Raw genomic sequence first — 24,921 nt, 5'->3', positions numbered from 1 at the left:
ATAGTGTCAGACAGACTGATATACCTGCAGTGTTTCCTCTTATTTGTGTCTGTAACTAGAATATGTTTGTAGATATAGGCTCTTCCTGAGGCGTTTCTAAATCTACGTTTCTTGTAATTACAGTTGTGGTCTGGTTGCCCTATGAAGCAGACCGGCTTTCCATGATAACTTCCAATCAATTTTCTTTGAGCCATCGGAGGGTTCTCACAGAGGCTGAGTCATTTGACTCAGTCTTTTCAGCAACCTTGAAAGAGCCACAGCACAGTGCCTTTTATCCTTGGCTCAAACTGAACTAAAGGAAAAATATATACACAGGATAGGCTCTTATTTAATTGTATTTCTTTTTAATTTTTAATTTTGTAGCACTTTTGAGTTTTGTTTACGCAAATGAAAAGTGCGCTTATAAATAAAATATATTATTATTTTATTATTATTATTGCTAGTTTATGTGAAATGATTTAATCAGGGTTGGTTGCGAAACAATGACTGCACGAGGCACATGCAGACAGCAGGCATTGCATATACTAACTGGCTGGGCAATCTGTTGATATATTGATATGATGCTAGATGTTGCATATTGTACAATGGTATTATGGCATACCTCTTTGCCTGGTTATACTGTAAAGGCTGCATTGCAGTAAGGTGATGTCATTTACTGAACTCTCCAGATTTTCCTAGCTCTTCTATTATTTGCCTTCACCCATTCCGTCATTACTTCTACCATGCTTATGATTTTTTTTAACAAAACTCTCATTGTGTTAATATATTTTGAAAGCATCAATGGTGATTTTTTTATGAAACAATATCTATTCATATCCATTTTCAAATACTTTAATGGCATGATTATCCGGTAGCACTTTACAATAAGACTACCCTTATAAAGGATTCATAATTAGGTTATTAACACTTTGTTAAAACTGGTTTATAAATGGTTCTTAATGATTAATAGTTTGCATACATCAACACAGTCTCACTATTTGGCAAGATGACTAAGCCTTATATTGGCGACCTAGCGAGAATAAACTCAGTGAGCAACAGATACCAAGGATGCTGGCTGATGAAGACGAAGTAAGCTAAGTAGCCAATATAAGGCTTAGCAGTACAGATAAATGTGTGCTCACTATTTGGCAAGCAACCGGTCACAGTTGCCCCGTTTATCTCATGTCTTATAAAAGCTTATTCATGATTTATAAAGTGTTAAAAACCTAATTAATAAATGAATTACAAACTATTTGTAAACCCTTTATAAGGGTAGTCTTATTGTAAACACTTTATACATCATGAATAAGCTTTTTGTTTAATCCCAACCAAATTCACAAACTTGCCTTATTTTAAGGACCTACTGTAAGGGAACCATGCTTACTGCTAAATACAGTTTAAACCACAATCATGGTTGAGCTAAATGTCAAGAAAGTGGCAATACAAAATGCCAAGAAAGAAAGAGACCAATTCCAGACCTTCAAAAGCCTAATGGGGATTAAAGTTCATCCTCAAAGAGAGCAGCAGAAAATACCAACGGATACAACCCACACAGTCTTAAAATCCTTGGAGACACAGCAACTAATGCTCAGAGAGCCAAGTGGGGTCCTTACCCCGAGCACGGTAAGAGACCACAGACACGGTGAGGTGGATCTCCTCTGGGTGCAGGTCTGGAGAGGAGCTGATGGAGTAGTAGCGAGGCTGCAGCAGGGGCAGCTGGGTGAGCAGCAGAGTGGAGGGCATCTGAATGGAGGGGAACTCCTCCAGCACCTCCACCAGCGTCGGATCATTGAACCACTTCCACTCCTCGTACTCCTGCAAGCCCTGGGGGGTGATGAGAAAAAGACAAGGTGGGATAAGTACAGAGGTTGAAGAAGTACTTGGATCCTTTACTAGAGTAAAAGTATGAATACTATATTCTTAAAATACTTCATTACAAGTAACAGTCCTACATGTAACATGTTTATTTGCGACAGAATTATTATCAGGTATATACTACTAAATACAGTTTAGGTAGTCTTAATGCAGAACATCTCCCTATATATGGTAAAACATCATGATACTATCCTGTTTTGTACCTAATAAATATATGTAAGAGCCTTTTAATGTTGGAGTTTGTCAATGTGGAGCCGATTTTAGTTACAAGATACAGCAGAGGAGTACAAAGTTAGATATTTGCCTCTGAAGTGAAGCAGTGGGGAAGTATAATGTAGCATAACATAGAATTACTCGAAGTAAGATTGTGTCAAAATAGTACTTAAGTATGGCACATGAGTTAACGTACTTAGTTTCATTGCAGCACTGGATAAGTTCAGATGGATATGTATCAGATTTAATTTCTGTCCAAGTTAGTTTTTGAATTGTTGTTGTCCTAATTAAGAAACCTGAGTAGCTGCCATGATTACAGAAAGAAAATGGGGGGTGGTTTCCTCTTTTGGAAAACGTCTGACTCGAGAGCAGGAGGCAGCCACAAGCGGAGCCATTCACCATTCACTGCCTAACTGTTTTAGTGTGTCATCACTTCCATTTGGGTGGGATTCATTTAGAGCACTGTCACAAGGCTTAAAAACTTTGATATATCCCCAGCTTTTGCTTTGTTTTCAAAGTGCTAATGAGCGACAGTCCCTTGAAGAAGGCGAAGCACTGTTAAAAGCGCGGTGTGAACAATTAGCAAAAGTTTAACAAAAAAATACTCTTGGGCCTGTGTTTTTTTAACCTTGATGCACAGATGGGGTTGTAGGGGGTCTTTTCATGAACCGTTTTGAGATTGCTTATGAATATGCAATCATTTTTAAGGCAATTCCCTCTTTCGTGCTTTTGAAAATACATAAAAAGAACACAATAACAAAACAAACGTAACAGCGTGAATGTTCTCAAATGCTTGATATGATTAAAAAGACTAGGAATGTCAGAGATCCATGCTTTAGTCCGGAAATGAGCTTGAAATTAGGGCATATACAAATTAAAATTATCTGCAGTGCTGATTCTACAGTACCGTTTCTGAATTCCTCTTGCTTTGGTGACAATGATTCGATGTATGAGCATATGAGTCACTGCTTGGCCTCAGCCAGCCTTCTCCACACATTGACAGAAATGGAGAGTGAATTGTGGGAGGCACTGCATGGGGGAATGGCTCTGGTTTAGAACGAACAACGGCTATAATTTGGCGCCAGCTCACTCCTGCTGTACATATTTCTGTCGGAGCAAAGTGCAACAAATCGGCATTCAGACACAGAAAACCTTGTCCCATATTCTGATGGCAAACATGAGAAATGCGTTAGTTATTGTTGTGCCTTAAACACATGTCGACTCTTTCTAGAACTGTGCTTCAAAATGTGCTTCAGTATAAATATCTGCAGACACTTGGCACGCAAGAAAAGAGAGCCTAATTTTGGATATAGCCTACGCACATACATTTCAAATCCAACATTTAGCTCAGTTAGACTGAATTTACCTTGCTGAGGACCTCCAGTTTCTTTTTCTGTTTGTCAATGGTTGCCAGAGCAGCAAACTGCTGCAGCAGCACAGGGCTAGGTGGGGTGGTGATGTCCAGGAAGTACTGGAAGGCCTGGTAGATGGTGCAGGGAGGGATCCGAGTTTCATTGGTCCAGTTAGTGATAACACCTGTAGTAAGGAAACAAAGATTCAAGCTGCATGCATTCATATTTTTCATCCTCAGTGAATTCATGTCTAACTGATGAGCTAGTGGTGTGGAACCCACCGAAAATTCACCGCAAAACACCCAACTGTGAATTCCCCTTAACTCCATGCAGAGTTTACGCTTCTACCTTTGAATTTTTTGTTTTTCTGGCCTGAAAATTTACTGAAAAATCACAAATAAACCCATTTTTCTGCCCAGCACCAAAAGGGCACACAATGGTTTCACATACTTAGTTGTTCATAGGCAATTACATATCACGTACTACATATTATATATAGACAAGGATTTCAATACCCATTGAAACTTTATTAAATTAGCTTCATATGAAAAACTATTTGTATTTATTATTTTATTTATTTATTAGTAAAGTTCTTATATGCTGCTTATAAATGCCACGACACAGGATGGCTTTATGTGTTAAGGTAACGTTTGTTTAAGCTCATGTGATGTGTTTGAAAAACACCTTGCTTCACAGCCACAGTTAAAATCACACTTATGTCACACGGTGTCACCACAACTGTGTCTGACATCATCTCGTCTGTTGATTCAAGAGAGTCCGTTTCTTATTCATGTTCAGATTATGACATCCTGCCCAGATTCCAACTGCTACCCTCCAGTTTGCACGCCTGCCGTATCCGTAAAGTACCATGACGTTGCTGATAGCATCACCCACCTAGGGCAGTGTTCCTCTCATCCAGGAACTCCACTTTCACAATTTGATTGACAGGCGGAGCATCCTCCAGTTTATCTATGAGTGCTGTCACCAGGTCCTCGTGGTTGCCAGGGAAGATGCCCAGATGGTCGCCGGGCTGGTAGCTCAGCTTGTCGTGGTTGTTAGTGTGGAGCCGCACAAATATGGTGGAGCGACTGCAAAAGAGATACAGTATTTGGGGAACAGCGACGCACCATTTTCAGTCTGTTCCATTTAGTTTGTGTAGCACATTAAACCAAATGAAGGAGTTGGAAACCAGAGTGCATTACATCAAATAAGAATATATATTTTTACAAGCTTACAAAACCGTTAACATGTGACTTATTATTGTCCTGTTTTAAAAAACATACTTACTTGGATTTAGAACTTTGCAAGTTTTGAGATTCTAGCATCTTTGCACCGTACACCATCTTCTTGTGAACACTGTGCAATGCTGTTGATAGACAAAAACACAATTATATTTTTACAGAAACAGACTGTTCCATGGGCGGCTCTAAGGGGGGCCCAACAGGAGCCAATGCCCCTGTAGTATTGAGCTTAGAGCGCTTTGTGCCCCCCTTCCAAAAGAAGAATTGATCATGTTATCGTTTGTTTTTTTCAATAATTGAATTGAATACAATTGTAAATCATTTACAGAAAGAAATTATGCTAAAAAAAAAAAAAGATTAGAAATCAAATCAAATCACAGTTTGACTGTATAAATCATGTAGAAAATACATTCCTGTAACCTTGGCCAAAGTAACTCAAACTAGTAACTAAACTAAAATTGTAACTAAGTAATTGACACAAATGATATTACTAAAACGACAACCAATAATGGTATGTTAGGTTTTTTTGTCATACTGAACTCAAAGACTGCCTTTTTAGACTACCTATAAGGCTATGTAAATTAACTACAGTAAACCCCCTTCTCTTTATAATGTAAAAGAGTCCAACAACTAAAGAAAATGACCAAATCTCAGCTCTAGTTGACATTTTGGATGAGTCACTGCACTTGATCAATAACCTTGATGCCCCTTTGCAGATACATTATAGTGGGGATCAAGACGCCATCAATAATTTTCACTTAGCTCCCACTGGATTATTATGCACCTTCTGTGAGGGCCGGGGCCTCGGCTGTGTACGTCATACGGAACTTGCTCTTCTTCCAGCTGCGGTCGTTACTGATCAAGGAGTCGTTGGCCTTCTCGATGTTCACGTCATCGCCAACACAAAACACTTCACAGGCAGCCTTGACATGTAACAACCGGGGAAAAGGAAAGAAATGAACATTTTTCAAAGTGTGCCCTCAAAGGAATAACAAAGGATTTGGAAAATTATCTCTGCATTCAAAGTAGGACTGCCCCCACCAACTCAAGGTCAGTGTGTGGCCATCCATGGTCAAACAACACCACTGTGGGGTTGTTCTAAAGGGATGAGGGTGCCTTCTGATTTAGTTTTCTTCGTTGTGGTAGCACAGAAAAATTGGGACCCATTTCAAAATGAAGTCTTGGAAAATACCCAATTAGATTTTAATGTGTCATGAATTAAAGTTAAAAATGATGTGCATGTTGTTCCCATTTGAACAACATGTACGAATCTAGAGTCTTATTCTAGAACCAATTCACAATTCCAAAAGTAGATTAATGTTAATATTTAGTTTTCAATAAAATAAGCATCCTTTTTTACTGACTGACTGCCCATAACCCTACACACTGAGTCAAAGTTGTGTCAACATAATTTTTTGACATGACGGAACATACACATTTTGCAGTGTTGTTGTGCTTCCTATATGTTTCTGAGAAAAAGCCAGAAAGCCTAAGCACACCAATTGTATTTATGTGACGGGCAGCATTTGTATTTTGCGGTGAAAATGGTAGTGAGAAATAGTAATTGTAATAGTTCTAGTCGTGAAAAGTTGGCATGATTAAATGTCACCTTTTGTCCTCGGTTTACCTTTGTGTGTTAATGTTATTATAATCAATGAATAATATAATTTTGACATGAGAACTCTAAAATCGTGTTCACACTTCATCATGCCATAATTTGCCAAAACCCCTTTATTATTATTATTATTATAATGGATAAATGCTGAAATTAACATCACTAAGATAACTGAATCGGAAATCCCTTTGAATCAAGAATCAATATTCATTTAACCAAGCCCAAAGGGTCTTAAACCATGAAACAGACCTTAAAAACCTTCTTGGCCCAGGTTCTGAATGACTCCTCCTGGCCACACAGCTCATCTCCCTCTCCCATACGTAGGATGCGCTCCCCCCCCAGCTCTTCAAACAGCGTGTCCACAGCGTGGGCAAAGGCGCAGAAGTGTGGGTAGGCCCTGGAGCCAAGGCCAAACACTGAGAACCTAAACAGAGACACACAAACACATACACAAGAAGGAAGAGAGAGAGAACAAGTGTGAGAGGCAGATAGCGTTAAAAAAAGATAGCGTTAAAAAAAAAAAATCCAAACACAAACCAGCGTTGGCAAATCACCGCCAACAAAGCCATGTCTGAATCCCCAGAATTAGTAGTGTTAGAGCTTTTGATTAGGTAAAAAAGTGAATGAGCTGAGTTTTCAGAGGGCAGGAGATTCAAACCACAGCTTCACAACTTACTTGAACGTAGGGAGACACATTTGTGTTTCTTTAATATTCAAAATGTCAGGAATCTGTCCACTGCAATTAGATTTGAAATCCAGAAAATAAGTTTAACATGCAAAACACATGCAAATGACAAATGAAATGCTCAATTGATAAGACATACAGAAAAGGCTACGTATAACCATTGTTTAAACTATAATGACTAGTGAGAATTACCTTGAAATTATAAACTGTAAATTACCACAGTATTGCCTACTGTGTGCAGTGAAAAAATAAACATGTCCTTCAAGTTATACATAATTGTATTAGATTAGATGAAAGCAATATAATATTAATATTATTGCTTTCAAATAACCTAATACAATTAGTGTATGTGTCATTTGTTGACATAATACATGCATTTAAGTCAACGTTTCAGTTGTTTTTCAGTGTGGGATGGCTTTTTTTTTTTCTTTTTTTTATTTATTTATAGAAGGACCATGCATACAAAAACATTAATCTCAGCAAAGAGAAGAGATGCAATATGCCAGATTATAGCTAATAGCTAATTTCCATCTGTGGTCCTCAGACAGGTTCATAACAATCAATAAACAAACAATAATATTGCATGATCTCTATCAGTCAAACAATTTTAAAACCTGATTTAAGTATAGCTCAATAAATTAATACATAGTACACTTGAAATACTACATGATCTCGGTCACTCAAATAATTACAAAGCCTGATTTAAATTCAGGTTACGAAATAACACTTGGTACACTTCAAATACACTTAAATAAAATATCTACGATATAGTATGACAATACAGTTCAAATAAAAAAAATAAAAACTCAGATTACAGTGTAATTAATGTTGTCATGACTGGTTGCTTAATATCATTTTTTTGCACCATAGGAAAACGAGTTAAAATCAGTACAGGTTTTAAGTTCAACTGGAAGAGTATTCCAGTGCTTGATGGCTGTAAACGAAAATGCTGATCGTCCAAAGGCAGTGCGCCTCAGAGGGATGGTTAGATCTGCATTTGATGCAGATCTGGAGTTTCTGCAACTGCTCACGGCAAAACTGAAAAAAGCCCCTCAACGGTGGTGTTGTAGAATTGTGAATGATTCTGAATACCAATCGAACTCGGGAAAGTAGAATAAGACTATCAAAACTGAACAGTTTGTATTTGGACAGTATATTTGACAAGTTGTTAAAGTCTTATTGTATGGCTCATTTTTGTTTACCTGACATTTGCGAGTGGTCCGGTGCTCTCAAAGTTAATCCTGGGTTCTGGCTCGTCACTGGAGGACTTGCGAGTGTCAGAGTAGGAGGACACGCTGTTGAAGCGGACCTTGTAGCTCCTGGATGGGAGGCAAAAGCGGAGAGATTAAAAGCATGGACACATAACTCAAGGAAAAAGGAGAAAAATCCACAATGCAATACGAACTCACTTTCTATCTTCTGTGTTGGATGTTGGGTGGCGCATCTCCATTAAGGCAGCTCCAAATTTCTTCAGTAGCCAAAGAAGGACTGTTAGTAATCCATGCATCTGCCTAGTGTTAAATAGTCAGAGTTGTGAATATATAAATATACATACCTCTCCATTCTCTGGTGGATCACCATTGCCGAATGTGCTGGTCACCGCTAACACCAGCGTCTCGTGCTCCAGGTCCACCACATCGTATTCATCCATCGACATGACCTGCGGATAACAAAACAGGGCATCATGCAAATGAAATATTAGCCTCCACGTACAGGGTGTAGTCTTCAGTGTGAATTGAAGACTACTGTTGAAGGAAAAATGGGACAATATATTTATGTAAACTTCCTTGTCATCCTCGGACAAGATGATGAAGATGACGTCATTAAACACCAAAGGAAAAAGGAGAGACTTAAATGTAGTTTTAAAAAAAAAAAGGAAAACATTACATGAGAACCTCTATATTTGTCACTTTTCCCTTTCTTTCCCACACTCTCTCAAACACACCATGTGAGCCTAGAGATCAGCCATTGTCTCAATTCTCCTCTGTCCTGATCATTGTGCTACTTTATTTAAATTACATTTCCAGTGTTTTTCCATGTTGGGCGTTGCATGGCTCTCATTACAGGCTGGTTGGGTGCTAATGACCCAACAATAATGAGCACAAACATTTTATGCTACATATATTTGACCAAAATGACAACAATATTTGCTTTGGCTAAACTACATTGACTGAAAACAGACTTAATTGTCAAAAGCATTTATGAGTAAAATAGAACAAAATCAACTTTTTTCTTTGACTAACTTTCAGTGGAACTAAACCACATAAATAACAAATAAGGCTGGCTAATTATGATTTTGTTTTAACTCACAAAGACATTTGACTAAGCCTAAATAAAAAAGAACTGGGAAAATCAACCCTCGCCTTTTTAAGCTTGCTCTCGAGACACACATTTCTAAAGACAGATGACCAGAGCGTGTAAAATAAGGCTGAACACACAGCCGTTGGCGAACAACAAGAGGTTGTAATGAACACTCCGTCCTCGCCTCTAACGAGATGATAATATGCTGCTGCCACACAACGAGCATCCATGATGCATGCATACTGCTCAACATGAATGTGTTAGTCTGCCACAGGACACACACACACACACACACACACACACACACACACACACACACACAAAGAGGAAACAGGCTTTAGCCCCACGACAACGAAGATTTGCCCCCGGCACTCAAATCTGCCCTGCGAGCCATCTACAGACACCCACTCTTAGTGACACACACATCCACACACACGAATCTCTTCTTGTACGATTGATCACACTGGGAAAACAGGAAGGGAAAATTAGACATGACCTGAAGGAAAAGCATGCAGTGTATGATTGAGAGCAGCGTGTTTAGCATTTTTTTCCTCTCTATTTTTCTAAACAGATTTGCACAGCCAGGGGTGCTTCGGGATCTTGTCTTAAACTACTGCACCGCTCAACGCATCAGTGGTTAAATGTTGCCTCCAACCCGCGGCACTTTACTGCATGAGAGAAGAAGAAAATGTGACAAAAGATACACTTTATTCTTGTATGCTCTCGTTGCCTGTACTCAGCTGGCATCTGCCCGGCTTCGTCAGCCACAGAGGGGGTAGAGGGGATGGAAGCGGGGGGTGTAGGAACGATGTCTTTGAATTTCTCGATAACATGATGCAAGGCAGGAGCAAGGGTACCTTTGCGTCGAATGCGTGCTTGAAGATTTCACACAGAGTTTTGGCATAATCTTGCGATTTGCCCGTCTCCGTTGCAAACAGTATGGTGGCTTTCACCCTCTTGGCCATGGCTTGGCCCATGAGCTTGGCTGAAAACTTCACAGCCCTGCAAAGCAAAGAAAGAGATGGTTAAAATTGAGAAGCACAGAAAATCAAAGGGTAAGACATTTAGAAAAACAAAGACCATTGATTTAGGGGCACAGTATGCGGATAGATAATTTGGTTTTGAGACTAGTGTGGTACACTTAGAAGCGGGAAAACAAATGTGTCAAGGGGGATGGATGACAATAATGATTACATAGCTTGTCATATCCTTGAGGAAAAACATTAAAAGCAGAACATGGGCGTGACCATGCATGCCTGCTCAGACAAAACACTGACAAAGCTTTGATTACTCCCTGAGGGGTTGATTGAATAAATTGCACCGCTGATCACACCAGTTTCCTTCCAATGCGTCTCACCTTTGTCAGTAAAGTGATTACTAGTTTGGCATTAGATTAGACACACCCTCCACTAAATTATCTTTGGCATTTGATGATGCAATTTAACCTTGACTTTAAAAATGCAGGGAGAACAAAGGAAGAAAAACAAGTCATACATTTAACAAACACTAAACCTTGTTTTTTCAAATCTTTCTGTGTGACTGCATACTCACTTGGCAAGCTTCTTGAATCCAATGGTTCTTTTCTTTGTCGGCGTCCCGTTGGCTCCCTTCCACACATAGGTATTCCAGGGATCGAGCTTTTTGCATATGGAACAAGAAATTCAAGTTTGTTTAAAGGGGCCCTATTATGCAGATTTTCAGGTTCATATTTGTATTTTGTTCACATGCTTTGATGTTCAAAAAGGTCTTTACTTCTCTCATACTTCAGCATCTATGTTCACCATCTGTCTAAAACCAAAACCCAGTCTGCTTTGGTTAGCCGGCCGGCTGTGTTGTAAATGCACAACCACTTGTACTGACATTAAATTAGTGAGTTTAGCCTATGGAGTCCATCTACATGCAAACACATCTATATATCAGACTACAGGAAAGGGAAAACCCCCAAAACACAAACACACTCTTTAGGGCTAGAATCCATTACCAGACACTGAGACATCTTCTGTGACATTCAGTGTATTCAAGAGGTGCAACTTCCTGTACAAACTTTCCTTTATTATCTTTGGTCTACTTTTACTAATGATTCCCAACATTTACCTTTATGACTTCCTTAATATAGCTCTTCAACCAAGCAGTTTGTGAACATAAGTGCTGTACTTGTGGCAGTACCATCTGCCAATAACACACAGCACCCCATGAGTTGCGTTACGGCCTTGGAAGCTAATGTCAAAGCAGGTATTCTTATCTCCGTTTTATGGCCTCACCTGGTACTCAAAGGAAGGGGTGAGGCGATAGTTGATCATTTCTTGGTGGAACACCGGTGTGATACTTCCTGACATGGGAGGCACAATCCACACCCAGTCTCCGGGGCAGCCACCTCGCACCCGGTACTCATTCTCCATGTGCTTCATGAAGGACTCTGTGGCTGAGTGATGGTCCACTATGGTGACTTTGCACAGCTGAAAATAAAGGATACACACAATGAGCTCATTTAAGTATCTCTGCATATTCTTTGATGCTTTCTTTAACTACTATAGATCAAATACAGTATCTCGTAACCCATTGGCTATTGGTCTGGTGACAATATCCTCTCAGGGTGAGGGGTAATCTTTTTGGGGTTCCATCTAGCTAGCAGATATCAGGGCGAAGACTTCCTTCAGTGCACTGCTCATTATTTTCAGTTCGATTAGCAATAGTTAAAATATGCGCGGCATGGAGTTTAAGTGGGAAAACAACATGAAACGACCAATTTGTTTCACAAGGGGTCCTTTAACAAATAATATTTTGTAAAGCCTGCATCACTGTCCCATAATTGACACCAGATGGACACACGAATATGGAATTGTGAATTTCGCACAAAGATGGCCCCGAACTTGGTCAACGTCCAAGCAACAGCCGAAACAAGTACGATGCCTACAGAAGGCCACACGATGGCGCCCGAACCACACACAAAGGCAACATTTACATTACATTTAAGACATACAACTGCAACGAAATTAACAAAAACAAATGTTAAAGTACTATGGGACTTTACAATTTGGAAACTTGAGATTTTATATAATAAAAATTGCCACTGATATTTTCAGACTTTGTTCTTTACTTTCTCCGTCTTTATATGTAAAAGATATTAAGTTTTCTCCGTCATGTTGCTTCCATAGCAACAATAACAACTTCCTGTCAACAGCGTAAACTCACCTTCAAAATAAAAGCATCTAAATAAAACCGGAAGTTAACCTAAATTACATTTAAGACATACAACTGCAACGAAAGTAACAAAAACAATGTAATATCCTTTTCAGTTTGACATGATTTTGTTGTGCAATAAAACAACCAGAGAAGCGAGGACGCGGGAAGTCAGTCAGAGTTGGGGGTGCGGTTGGGGGGAGGGGTGCTAATGGAGCCTCGCAGCGGAAAAACTGTGGCGCGCTACACTGTAGGTGCGCCGCAATTGCGCTTCAGAGCAGGTTCCCTCCGCAAAATGAGGCCCCATCCGCGAGGGGTCTGCGTGATCTGCGTGTAGGGAGGGGCGGCCCTGTATAATAACGTCATATTAAATGCAGTCATTTGGTCTTTAGCAACAGCTTGTGAGAGCAGTGAATTCATCGGTGCCAGTTTGTTGACGGCCTGTGTGTTGATGGGACTTCTCATGCTCCCTAAATGTTTCCCCTGCCTTTCGCCAGTTGTTAAACCCTCCTTTCACAAAACTCCCATCCCTGATCTTGTCTGCACTGACGAGCTTCTTTCAATAGCAGAGCCACAGAAGAAGCACACCGCATTATCACTTTCTCTTATATAGTCCCATCTCGATGTCATCGTATTATAATACGATGGCTACACGACGGCATTGCGAGGGCTTCACGTAGTCGTGTTGCCTTTCTAAGACAATCGGGCAGCTTCTAGTTTCCTTCGTATTGTCTTCGTGAGGCGAAAAATGCCCGATGGCACCGATGATCACACAAAGTATAGACTAAGATGACACGATTTGACAAGATGCCCTCACGCTGGCCTTACAATCGGAGCCGAATGTGAACATTTCCTTTATCGTGTGTCTATCTGGTGTCAATTCCGGGACAGTGTGACATGGGCTTTAGGGAATTATTAAACTAGTCTTTAATTATCATGGCCTTAAGGCTGAAACCTCCTTTTGTATGATAAAGCAGACTACTCTCAGCCATTGGGGCCTCAACAGTAGCTGGTAAAGAGAAGACCTGTCTTTAAACCCTGAATGTGTCTAAAGCAAAGACATAAACACAACGTTTCTGCTGAGGATCAGAGAGTACGTTTAATCAGACCAGTGCTTTCTGGAGCCAGCTTCTTTGTGAAAGACATTTCTGGCTGTTGATAGAGCGTTAGTTGTCCTTTTTGGGTGTGTTAAGTAGGCGCTGTGAGAGGATTTGAATCACATAATTGGTTGGGGCAGGAGCTTCACTAGAATCGCCCAACAAACCTCCAGTGTCAGTTCTCTAGCAGGGGTGGCGGGTGCTGTAGGCTAGGGAAGGCTAAGCCAGTTCAAACCCTGGATTTGAGTTATCGAAACTAACCCTAAACGAGATCTCGACGCTGGTTAATATCAACTCCGTAAATCAAGCCAGGGCTTCTCTCACCAGCTGAGAGCGCGCTCACGTGAAAGGGTTAGAAACATTTGACCAATCACAAACAGGTACAAGTGTACTGACAGCACAGCGTCATACTTCATTAATGAAAAGTAAACTAATATTAGACAAATATGAACTTTAAAGTTCATATTTGTCTAATATTAGTCATCCATGATTTAAACATAATAATCCAGGATACAAGCCACCTGCAAGGGGAATACAGAACAACTGGTTACAAAATAAATAAACTACCGAGTGTTTGAAAGCGTAACAGTTTTATGATATCACTGCCCCGTCTAAGACACGAGTGGATCTGACTTTAATTACATTTGAGTGGAGTGTTTCGTCAACCTAATGTGTTGCTTAAAATAATACTTCTGCATACAGTATGTGACACTGAGTGTTGCACGGCCAGATACGGCTCAGCTGACTCAGATAAGGAGATAATATAGGCTATGATATTATATGATCAATGATCTGATTGAACGTGATATGAATGATAAGTGCGACACGTCGGCGTCTTCTCTGCATACAGCAGTTTAAACTGTATTTCCTTTCTCCTGTAATATGACTTGATAGATTTAAACTCCGCACACTGAGCTCTGATTGGTCAGCAGGCGGTGCTTTCACTGAGTTGATCTCTTTTCTATAGACGCCGGAGGCAGGCAGCGTCAGGTAAAAAAAAAGTGATTTAGCATTCCCAAACCTGAGCCTCACGCGCCGCCTATGTTCTCTAGCTTCATCATCATATTCCAGTTCATCGCTCCATCTAAGAGTTACCATCCAATTAAAGCAAATTCATTGTCATTTGATGGCTGAACGGTTAAGAGCTTGCATTTCAGGCAAATCCTCTTTAATTCTCTACAGGGAATGTGAACCTGCATTTGACCAAAGCCTGCTCTGCATTCATATTCAGAATCTGTTTACAAAGATGATGTGCATTTCACAACCAAATATGTTCCATTTCATCAGTTACATTAAAGGCAAATCTTTTATGCCTGCTGACATTGGATGCACCTCATGTTATAAATAAAGATTACATTACGCTGTGTAAAGAGCACATATTTTTTTATATAGTATGTCCGTTTGATTGATATGTATAGTAAGTCTTTATATTTTAAACGCACACTTTATCTTTAATTTTATCAGCACCACGTCACTATTATTTATATGTACAATTTTAGCAAGTTTTTATATTGTCCTGTTCCTGTAAGCCAGTACAACGAAATTTCGTTTTAATAGTACACTCTGTGTCTTGTTGAAATGACAATAAAGTATGTCTATGTTAAACTAAACTTAAAAAGTGAGAGCTCTAGAGACAAACATGTTAAGAAAATTCTCACAAAGAATAAGAGTGTTCGGAACATGCAAACTTTTCAGAGTGAGCCCATAGCGGGGTTGTGGCAACATATTCAAAACATTGTTTATTATAAAGTAAAGTGTACCTGGAAGCTGTAGAGAACAGCAATGTTGATTTCCACACATGCCTGGTCTTTCCAAAGGGAGGACGTCTTCCTGGTGTCTAAGGCCATCTTGTCAGCAACTTCCTACATGATATAAAAATAAATGTGACCGTTGCAAATATGAAAAGTATCTGTCCAAATTAAATCAAGTGTGACATTGAAGTACTTTTCACGCCTCCAACAGGTGTTTGTTTATAGTAATAGATCATTTTTGAGAGTGCAAAAAAGTATTTCTCCCTCTCTTTTAAACTTGACTCAAAAGGAAACATGCACATTTAGGTAATTGCCCTAATTATGTCACATATATAAAATATTTAACTTTGAAGCGTTTACTATTCACTTCCATTAGCTTCTCTAAATACATGACTTACAGTATATGACTGCATAAATATATCAACATTTAACTATGTACACATGTTGTAACAATATTCAAATTAACAATGTATAATTTATGTTATGAGTGTCTGTGCCAATACAAAAGGAGGCTTTAAATGCTGTTCAGCAGTTTTTTCGTCAGAGTGCACAATTGGCAGAGGAATGGCATCCTGAATTGACCATTTGGTGACACAACACATGCTCCCCTCGACACAAGGCGTCAGTCAATCTGTGGTTCCTATGGAGCATGACTCCATACTCTGGCACGACACATTACCTCCAGAATGTTGTAGCGCGAGCTGTCACAGAAGTCTCTCACGCCGATCTCTGTGCCCATGTACCAGCCACTGAAGGGGCAGCCAGTGAACTCCAGACCCCCGATTTCAAGCAGCATGTTGGAGACCGCCGGGAGGGTGTACCACTTCAGACCCAGGTCCTTGAACCAGTCGTACCTGGGCAGAGCAAACAGGGGATTGCCAGGTGGGAACTGTAGGTAAAGCTCATCAACCACAACAATTTGCATCGGTCTGTTTGAGCACACAAATGTATTCCTGAGACACAAATAATTAAAAAAAACAGAGCAGCCAAAACCAACATTAACAAAAAGAAACCGTTTTTGAGAGCTTTTCAGTGCTGGACAGAGCAGGCAGGGTGTACATCAACCTCCCACTGCTCGCTCCTTGCACCCTCTAGGGGGATTGATAACATTGCTTTCAGTGTATTATTGGAAGAGTCGGGTCTAATCTCATGTAATGATGAGGCGCCGTTGGCGGTCGACTCCTGTGCCAAGCTGCTGCCAGAGCTGAGGGCCAGTTGAAGCGAGGAATGGAGCAAGAGATGCCAATTTTGGGGAGAGTAGTCTGGTGGGAGATCAGAGTGGGTTTTTAAGTGCTAGCGTGCAGAGATGTAGTGATGGCTCGGTGTGCATCTGTATTTATGATATCTAGTGTAGCTGCAGTTTTTAATGTGATTATCAGTATAAGATTGACATCTTAAGCATTATGCTGCTCCAACACATTGTGGTTTCATACAGGGTCAGTTTTCTTAAAATAAAGTAAACGCATACAAAAAAGGCAAAGCTTGAAACCTCACTTTCAAGTCCCATGGTTACCACAAAAGCTGGCATAGCAACAGATCAAGTATGGCTTGTTGTGTTTTCTGGGAGCCTTCAGCACAGTTTGAATGTCACAATAACCCCATCAGACTTATTGTTGTAAAAGTAACCCATTGTATAAGAAGTGTTGTTAGGAGATGTGTGAGTGGGTGGATGTCTTTTATATGTAACCCCCTCTGTTTTTATTGTTGCTAGATGTATGCATGCTTCAGAGGGAAAGCAGAACTCACTTAGGGTGTGTGAATGGCACCTCCAGGATGAGGTCTTCGGGAATTTCGAACAGCTCGGGATCATTTCCATTGGCTTGCAGCAGGAGGGGCAGGACATCAAAACGACCCTTTGGACCTTTCCATCCCAGCTGCGTGCAGATCTGGGGACGAATAGCAACAAAGCAGAGTGCAAATAGGACATTTGTTTCAAAGTGACATTGCCATTTACCACATTGACTTCAGCTCCACTTGTGTACCTCAGTAAATTCGACATTAGCAGGGTCCCCTTGGATCTTTCCATCAGGCATTTTGTATCCAGCGTAGCGAATCAGCTGACAGTTCCACACTCGATAGTCATGTTTTCCATCTATCCTCTGAGGGAATATGGTGATAGCCGACCTGCAAAAAACAAAAACACATTTAGAAAAATATAACTTGGTTTCAAAGAAGAATCTAAATTCGGTGGCATATCTGTACCTACATTATAATGTATACGGTGTGAGGGAAACATTAAATGGAGTATAGTTTATGTGTATTAATCAACTAGATTGCAACAGATGGTTGGCATCGTACATGTAATCCTCATAAAATATATTTTCAATTATGCTTTGTCACAGCTTAGCTACCGGCTCCTAGGACTAGACTCCTGGTACTAGGATGGGTTAAAAGCAGAGAACACATTACACTGTGTGTGCCGTGTGCTCTGCATGTGTGATCATTAAAGAGGGTTTCATCCCTCCCAATATTATTATTCTTTAGTCTGCTCTACATCCCAGTGGTGTTTGTAATGCCATGAACGGGTGAAAGTGTTAACACTACTAAGCTGGTGCTAAGTCACTGAGGAGGGGGAGCAGCTGCTAAGAATCTGGGCCAGTTGTGCTAGAAAACAACATCTGCAGTAAAGCTTGGAAACTGGTGTGAACAGCAAAATCAACAGTCTGTGCCTTCAGACTTTAATGTGCCAACAACACATTTCATTACAATATGTCCTCTTGCTGCCAATATCTAATGAAGTACATTGTTGACATTCACGAGTTCTAAGGGCTGTGTGTTGCTGCTGCTGCTGAAGGGACATCCTGACAGGCCGGAGCAAAAGATACACACCCAAAAGCAGAACTCTTAAATACAGGAAGTGCTCAATCGGAATGTATCAATTACCTGCAGGGGTAAAGGTTGCAAATTCATGTCAAGAGATTTTGTTTAATACTTTGTTTAGATTGTACATTGAAACTTTTGATATGGTTAATTGATTGAATATTAATACCGATAATGCAATTTTTTTTGTACTTAGGTATTAAATTGTTTTTCAGAAGTATACAGTAGGTCCTTACATTAAGTTATGTTTACTACCGTGGACTACTGTCATAGTTTCCATCAATGTTTGTACATTTTGTAAATTGTTGACTTCCTTTTTATGTAAATAAACCTGCCTTTTAAACTCCTCATCTGCTGGCTCTGTCTGCAGGTATGAGGCTTACAATAAAAGATAAGCCCCTTGACTCTACTTTATTGCTTAAAAAAACCATTTCAAACTGCATTAGTATAAAATAGAAAGGATAAACGTCACCAAATGGAATCGTCCACAACCTTGCAACCCAACAATGGCAACACATTGATGACTTACGGATCACTTTAACTGTAAAGGTTTAGTAAATAATCGATGAATTTGTTACAACTAAAAAAACCTTCATAAAAGGGTGCCTGAAGAGAAGTGTGCAGTGAAATTCAACATGTTGTAATGTATTGAAGACATAATATCATGTTCTTCCAATTAATCCTGAACCTAAAAACCACTGACTTATCGTCTTTTCTTTGCAGCATTTATCATCCTTCCTGACATTTTTATTTATATTTTGTCATGTTGACAGGTGTTTGAGGATGAGCAGAATGATTTCAAAACTATTGCAACACGTTGCATGTCTTTATTTATGTTTCTGTATTTATCTATGTCGAAGCGAGCCAGACGGAGAGAGGATGTTGTGCTCTCAGCTCTCCTCCAGAAGGCCAGGCTAAGTCTAGTAAGGATTCAGAAGCTATCCATCATTCAAGAAGTAAATGAGGTGTCACATGTGATTAGCACTTGGCAGAAAGTGAGCGAGCAGGTCTGACTGCTTGTTAGCAAGGCCCGCCGCCTCACCAAGAGGGCATTGATTGGTGCAGAGACACTGCAGGCAGCAGATAGTGTCAGATAAAGCATTAAGAGACAGAGCACAGGCTGACAGATGGGACAGAGGGTCATGTCAGGGCAGAAAGAGATGGAGAGAGAGGGGGATGAGATATATGAAGCAACAGATGGGGAGAGAAACACATGTAGTCTGAGGAACAGGAGCAGAGTAGAATAAAAGGAAACAAGACATAGGTAAATAGCTGAGCAATGTGTGTGTGTTGTTGTTTACCTCAGATTGCCTTTGTTGGTGGCGTACTTGATGTGGTTACAGATGTAGTTGTACATTCCATGAGCTGTTGTGCAGTCTCTAGCATCAAACAGCTGGAAAGCAAAACAAAAGAAGAATGGATGTTTTCAATGTTAGAATAAAATAGTAGTACAGTCTGATATTTTATGCAAGATGATATATGACTGCAAAGCTATGTTTCTGAGTATCTTGGATGTTATATGAAACAGCAAATGCATCTTGTTGACTTTCCATATTACTTGTGCATGCTGTATAGTACCTGCAGTTTGGACCACTGGATCCTCCCTACACATCGGGCAGCATTCCTCCAGGCGTGCTTGGCTCCATAAATCAGTTCAGTGTCTTTCAGCTGGTAAGTGTCCGAAATTTCAATCTCCTTGGTTACTTCCTCCAGCCTGTCCACATGAGCCTTAGAGCCGAACCTGTAGGCAGAACAGGTACGGAGACACAACAGAATAGAAGAGAACATTTGAACTTCTAATTGAGTTGAATTATTTCAATTAACCGAGTTTTTACTTTTGTAAAATATCCCAGTACTTGTTGCTTGCTGTTGTTATGTAAGCTAGGAAAATTAAGCTACCATGTTGAACCAGGCTCATTAGCTAACACTAACGAGTAGCTATCAGCCATGTTAGCATTTACTACACAGACATTAGTGGATAAAAGAAAGAAGATATTTTCTGTTCTGTTTATTTCTTTGTTATCTATTTATTTTATTTTCTCTTGTCTTTTTTTTTCTCCTCTTAATTCTCTGTCAAAGCGTCTTTGAGTTTCATGAAAAACGCTATAATAAGTCCCATGTATTATTATTATTATAAGATAAAAAACAATACAAATAGGTATTTATGTCTTCTTTAACCTTTATATTTTATTATTTTCCTCTACCCAAACATGCAGGAGTGAGTTCTGAAACCCAGAAGTGTCATCATTGTTGCGCAGAAGTCCCTTTAACACAAGTCAATGGGTCGTTTGAATGAGGTTTTGAAAAGATTCCTAAAATAACTTCAGCGGCCAACAAGCTTTAGAGATTTAACTTTTTTGTGATATTCTGACGTAAAAATATGTCAGTAATTACCCTACCCTTTAATGTCCAGTCTATCCAACCCACTCACTCTAAAATTGCATTTAAAAAATCCTATTGGCTTTTTGTGAAGGGAACCAGTGTGACGCCTACTTTCTGGTTGGCCGAACACAAATGCATTTTCTGCAGCACTCCATTGAGTCACAACTATCAGCTGTTACAGGCCGTGCTTACCTTTTGATAGAGGTGTAGTACTGGTCTATGAAGTCAGTGGCCAGTGGAAGAAGCTCCTCTTTGGTTCTGAACTCGTCTGGTTTGCGGACAGGGGGCATCATCACGGAGCCCATGCACACGTTCTCATTACAGAGTGGCATCTGATGAGACAATATTATGACAAATCAGGTAGGATTTCGGGGGTTTAAATCTGCTTGTTTGTTTTTCGTTAGTGCCAAAAATCCATCTGAAGAGCCAGGAGATCATTGCATATACGGTACAGCTCTCTGATATTATATCAGCAAATATCCTCAACATTTACTTTCAACTAAAGGAAAAGACTAACAGAAGACACAATGCTGCCTCCCAGTTCACAACGTAGAGGTGTTCCTTTCTTTTAATTGGACGAAGAATTATTCAACATATTTCAGAGGTCTTCGGGATTACTGTTCACTGACTAGAGCCAGTTTCTGTACTCATCTCTGTGTTGCGACTAGATGCAAAATGGCATCCTATTCATTTACAAAAGGCAGAGCTATCATCTCTCCGAAGAACCAGCACCTTACCGTGGTAGAGCGGTTTGTGTGCCCTGATGAACCTGGGGGCTGTGTTGTCTGGAACCTTGTGTTCCTGGTAGGGTCTCCCATGGCAAATTGGTCTCAGGCAAGGGGCCAGACTAAGATTGGTTCAAAAGACCTCATGAAAGACGACACAGGAAGTGAGGATACCCGGCCCGGAGGAAGCCCGGGGTCCCCTTCTGGAGCCAGGCCCAGAAGGAGGACTCGTCGGCGAGCGTCTGGTGGCCGGGCCCGGTGGCACGGAGCCCGGCCGGGCACAGCCCGAAAAGGCAACGTGGGCAACACCTCCGCTTCTCCGTCCCGCGGGCCCACCACCTACGGGAAACATCGATGGGGTCGGGTGCGCTGCCAGAAGGGTGGCAGTGAAAGCGGAGGGTCTCGACGGACCAGACCCGGGCGGCAGAAGCTGGCTTTGGGGACGTGGAACGTCACCTCTCTGGGGGGGGAAGGAGCCGGAGCCGGAGCTTGTGCGGGAGGTGGAGCGGTACCAGTTGGATCTGGTTGGGCTCACCTCTACGCACAGCGTCGGCTCTGGAACCTTACTTCTGGATAGGGGTTGGACTCTATTCTTCTCCGGAGTTGCTCAAGGTGTGAGGCGCCGGGCGGGTGTGGGGATACTCACAAGTCCCCGGTTAGGTGCTTCGTTGTTGGAGTTTACCCCAGTGGACGAGAGGGTCGCCTCCCTACGCCTGCGGGTTATGGGGGGGAAAACTCTGACTGTTGTGTGTGCTTATGCACCCAACAGCAGTTCAGAGTATTCGGCCTTCTTGGAGACCCTGGAAAGAGTCCTGTATGGGGCTCCTGAAGGGGACTCCTTAGTCTTGCTGGGAGACTTCAACGCACATGTGGGCAATGATGGAGACACTTGGAGGGGCGTGATTGGGAGGAACGGCCCCCCTGATCTGAACCGGAGTGGTGGTTTGTTACTGGACTTCTGTGCTAGTCATGGATTGGCCATAACAAACACCATGTTCGAACATAAGGATGCTCATAAGTGTACGTGGTACCAGAGCACCCTAGGCAGAAGGTCCATGATCGATTTCGTTATCGTATCATCGGACCTGAGGCCGTATGTTTTGGACACTCGGGTAAAGAGAGGGGCGGAGTTGTCAACTGATCACCATCTGGTGGTGAGTTGGGTCGAGTGGCGGGGGAAGCCTCTGGATAGACCTGGTAAGCCCAAACGTGTAGTTCGGGTGAACTTGGAACGTCTGGAGGAGGCCCAAGTTCAGGAGGCCTTCAACTCACACCTCCGGCGGAGCTTTTCGGGCATTCCTGTGGAGGTTGGGGACATTGAACCAGAGTGGTCGGTGTTCAAAGCCTCTATTGCCGAAGCCGCGGCAGGGAGCTGTGGTCTCAAGGTCCTAGGTGCCTCAAGGGGCGGTAACCCTCGAACCTCCTGGTGGACACCGGTGGTCAGGGAAGCTGTCCGACTGAAGAAGGAGGCCTTCAGGGATTTGTTATCCCGGGGGACTCCCGAGGCAGTTGCAAGGTACCGACAGGCCCGAAGGGCAGCAGCCTCATCCGTGGCCGAGGCAAAGCAGCGGGTGTGGGAGAAGTTCGGAGAAGACATGGAGAAGGACTTTCGGGCGGCACCAAAGTTGTTCTGGAAAACTGTCCGACACCTCAGGAGGGGGAAGCAGGGAACCATCCAAGCTGTGTACAGTAAGGATGGGACGTTGTTGACCTCAACTGATGGAGTGTTAGGGCGTTGGCAGGAACACTTTGAGGAACTCCTGAACCCGACAACTCCGCCCTCTATGTTAGAGGCAGAGCTGGAGTATGACGGGGGATCAACGCCAATCTCCCGGGGGGGAGGTCACTGAGGTCGTCAAACAACTCCACAGTGGCAAAGCCCCGGGGGTGGATGAGATCCGCCCGGAAATGCTGAAGGCTCTGGGTGTTGAGGGACTGTCATGGTTGACACGTCTCATCAACGTTGCGTGGAAGTCGGAAACAGTACCGAAGGAGTGGCAGACCGGGGTGGTGGTTCCCCTTTTCAAAAAGGGGGATCAGAGGGTGTGTGCCAATTACAGAGGCATCACACTACTCAGCCTCCCCGGGAAAGTTTACTCCAAGGTACTCGAAAGGAGGGTCAGGCCGATTGTCGAACCTCAGATTGAGGAGGAACAATGCGGATTCCGTCCTGGTCGTGGAACGACGGATCAGCTTTTTACTCTCGCAAGGATCCTGGAGGGGGCCTGGGAGTACGCTTATCCGGTCTACATGTGTTTTGTAGACTTGGAGAAGGCGTATGACCGGGTTCCCAGGGAGTTACTGTGGGAGGTGCTGCGGGAGTATGGGGTGAGGGGGTCTCTACTCAGGGCCATCCAATCTCTGTACTCCCAAAGCGAGAGCTGTGTCCGGGTCCTCGGCAGTAAGTCGGACCCATTTCCGGTGAGGGTTGGCCTCCGCCAGGGCTGCGCTTTGTCACCAATCCCGTTTGTAATATACATGGATCGGATTTCGAGGTGTAGTCGTGGGGGGGGGGGGGGGTCTGCAGTTCGGTGGACTAAGGATTGCACCACTGCTTTTTGCAGATGATGTGGTTCTGATGGCTTCATCGGTCTGCGACCTTCAGCACTCACTGGATCGGTTCGCAACCGAGTGTGAAGCGGCTGGGATGAGGATCAGCACCTCCAAATCTGAGGCCATGGTTCTCAGCAGGAAACCGATGGACTGTCCACTCCAAGTAGGGAATGAGTCCTTACCCCAAGTGAAGGAGTTCAAGTATCTCGGGGTCTTGTTCTCGAGTGAGGGATCAATGGAGAGTGAGATGGGCCGGAGAATCGGAGCAGCGGGAGCGGTACTGCAGTCGCTTTACCGCACCGTTGTGACGAAAAGGGAGCTGAGCCGGAAGGCAAAGCTCTCTGTCTACCGGGCCATTTTCGTTCCTACCCTCACCTATGGTCATGAAGGATGGGTCATGACCGAAAGAACGAGATCGCGGATACAAGCGGCCGAGATGGGTTTCCTCCGCCGGGTGGCTGGTGTCTCCCTTAGAGATAAGGTGAGAAGTTCGGTCATCAGGGAGGGACTCGGAGTTGAACCGCTCCTCCTTCGCGTCGAAAGAAGCCAGTTGAGGTGGTTCGGGCACCTAGTTAGGATGCCACCTGGGCGCCTCCCTAGGGAGGCGTTCCAGGCACGTCCAGCTGGGAAGAGACCAAGGGGTAGACCTAGGATCAGGTGGAGGGATTATATCTCTTCGCTGGCCTGGGAGCGCCTTGGGATCCCCCAGTCAGAGCTGGTTGATGTCGCCAGGGAAAAGAAAGTTTGGGGCTCTCTGCTGGAACTGCTACCCCCGCGACCCGACCACGGATAAGCGGGAGAAGATGGATGGATGGAGAGCTATCATATTCCCCCTCTATTCATTTTAGATTAACCCGCTAGGTCTCTGCTTGATATGACACAGACCCAGGGCATGCTTGAATTACGCAAGTGTTTTCCTATTGTATTCACTTTTTCCTTTTCTTACTGTGTGTGTGAGCCATAATCTCCTCACTTCTTTATCCCTCTGAGAGAAGGCTCTCAGGGTGCCTATGAGTAAGCCTCTCTTTTAAATGTGTTTTCAAGGATAAATAAAGTGTCAATAAGAAATAAACTAGAACAAATACATATTTTAATAGGTAAAGGCCTACAGGCAGGATCACATCCAACTGCACTGACAAGTGTTCATCTTGA

At 42.3% G+C, this 24,921-nt stretch overlaps 1 protein-coding gene across 1 annotated transcript in view; it reads right to left on the bottom strand.

Annotated features, from left to right (window-relative positions):
- Positions 1-24,921, bottom strand: part of nos1 (nitric oxide synthase 1 (neuronal)) — a 49,873-nt gene that overhangs the window by 8,750 nt on the left and 16,202 nt on the right. The window contains exons 5-23 of the mRNA XM_034090960.2: positions 20,684-20,823; positions 19,688-19,850; positions 19,411-19,502; positions 17,272-17,413; positions 17,036-17,175; positions 15,969-16,143; positions 15,299-15,400; positions 11,523-11,717; positions 10,813-10,898; positions 10,119-10,263; positions 8,516-8,620; positions 8,370-8,428; positions 8,163-8,279; positions 6,525-6,699; positions 5,445-5,583; positions 4,707-4,785; positions 4,314-4,507; positions 3,434-3,603; positions 1,593-1,803 (exon numbers count right to left, since the gene is read on the bottom strand). Coding sequence (XP_033946851.1) covers positions 1,593-1,803; positions 3,434-3,603; positions 4,314-4,507; positions 4,707-4,785; positions 5,445-5,583; positions 6,525-6,699; positions 8,163-8,279; positions 8,370-8,428; positions 8,516-8,620; positions 10,119-10,263; positions 10,813-10,898; positions 11,523-11,717; positions 15,299-15,400; positions 15,969-16,143; positions 17,036-17,175; positions 17,272-17,413; positions 19,411-19,502; positions 19,688-19,850; positions 20,684-20,823 — 2,629 coding nt within the window. The remainder of the gene's footprint in view (positions 1-1,592; positions 1,804-3,433; positions 3,604-4,313; positions 4,508-4,706; positions 4,786-5,444; positions 5,584-6,524; positions 6,700-8,162; positions 8,280-8,369; positions 8,429-8,515; positions 8,621-10,118; positions 10,264-10,812; positions 10,899-11,522; positions 11,718-15,298; positions 15,401-15,968; positions 16,144-17,035; positions 17,176-17,271; positions 17,414-19,410; positions 19,503-19,687; positions 19,851-20,683; positions 20,824-24,921) is intronic.

This window comes from Pseudochaenichthys georgianus, chromosome 9 (assembly GCF_902827115.2).
Source record: "Pseudochaenichthys georgianus chromosome 9, fPseGeo1.2, whole genome shotgun sequence".
Taxonomy (NCBI): domain Eukaryota; kingdom Metazoa; phylum Chordata; class Actinopteri; order Perciformes; family Channichthyidae; genus Pseudochaenichthys; species Pseudochaenichthys georgianus.
The sequence above is the reverse complement of the archived record's forward strand: the minus strand, read 5'-3'. Positions and strand labels throughout refer to the sequence as shown.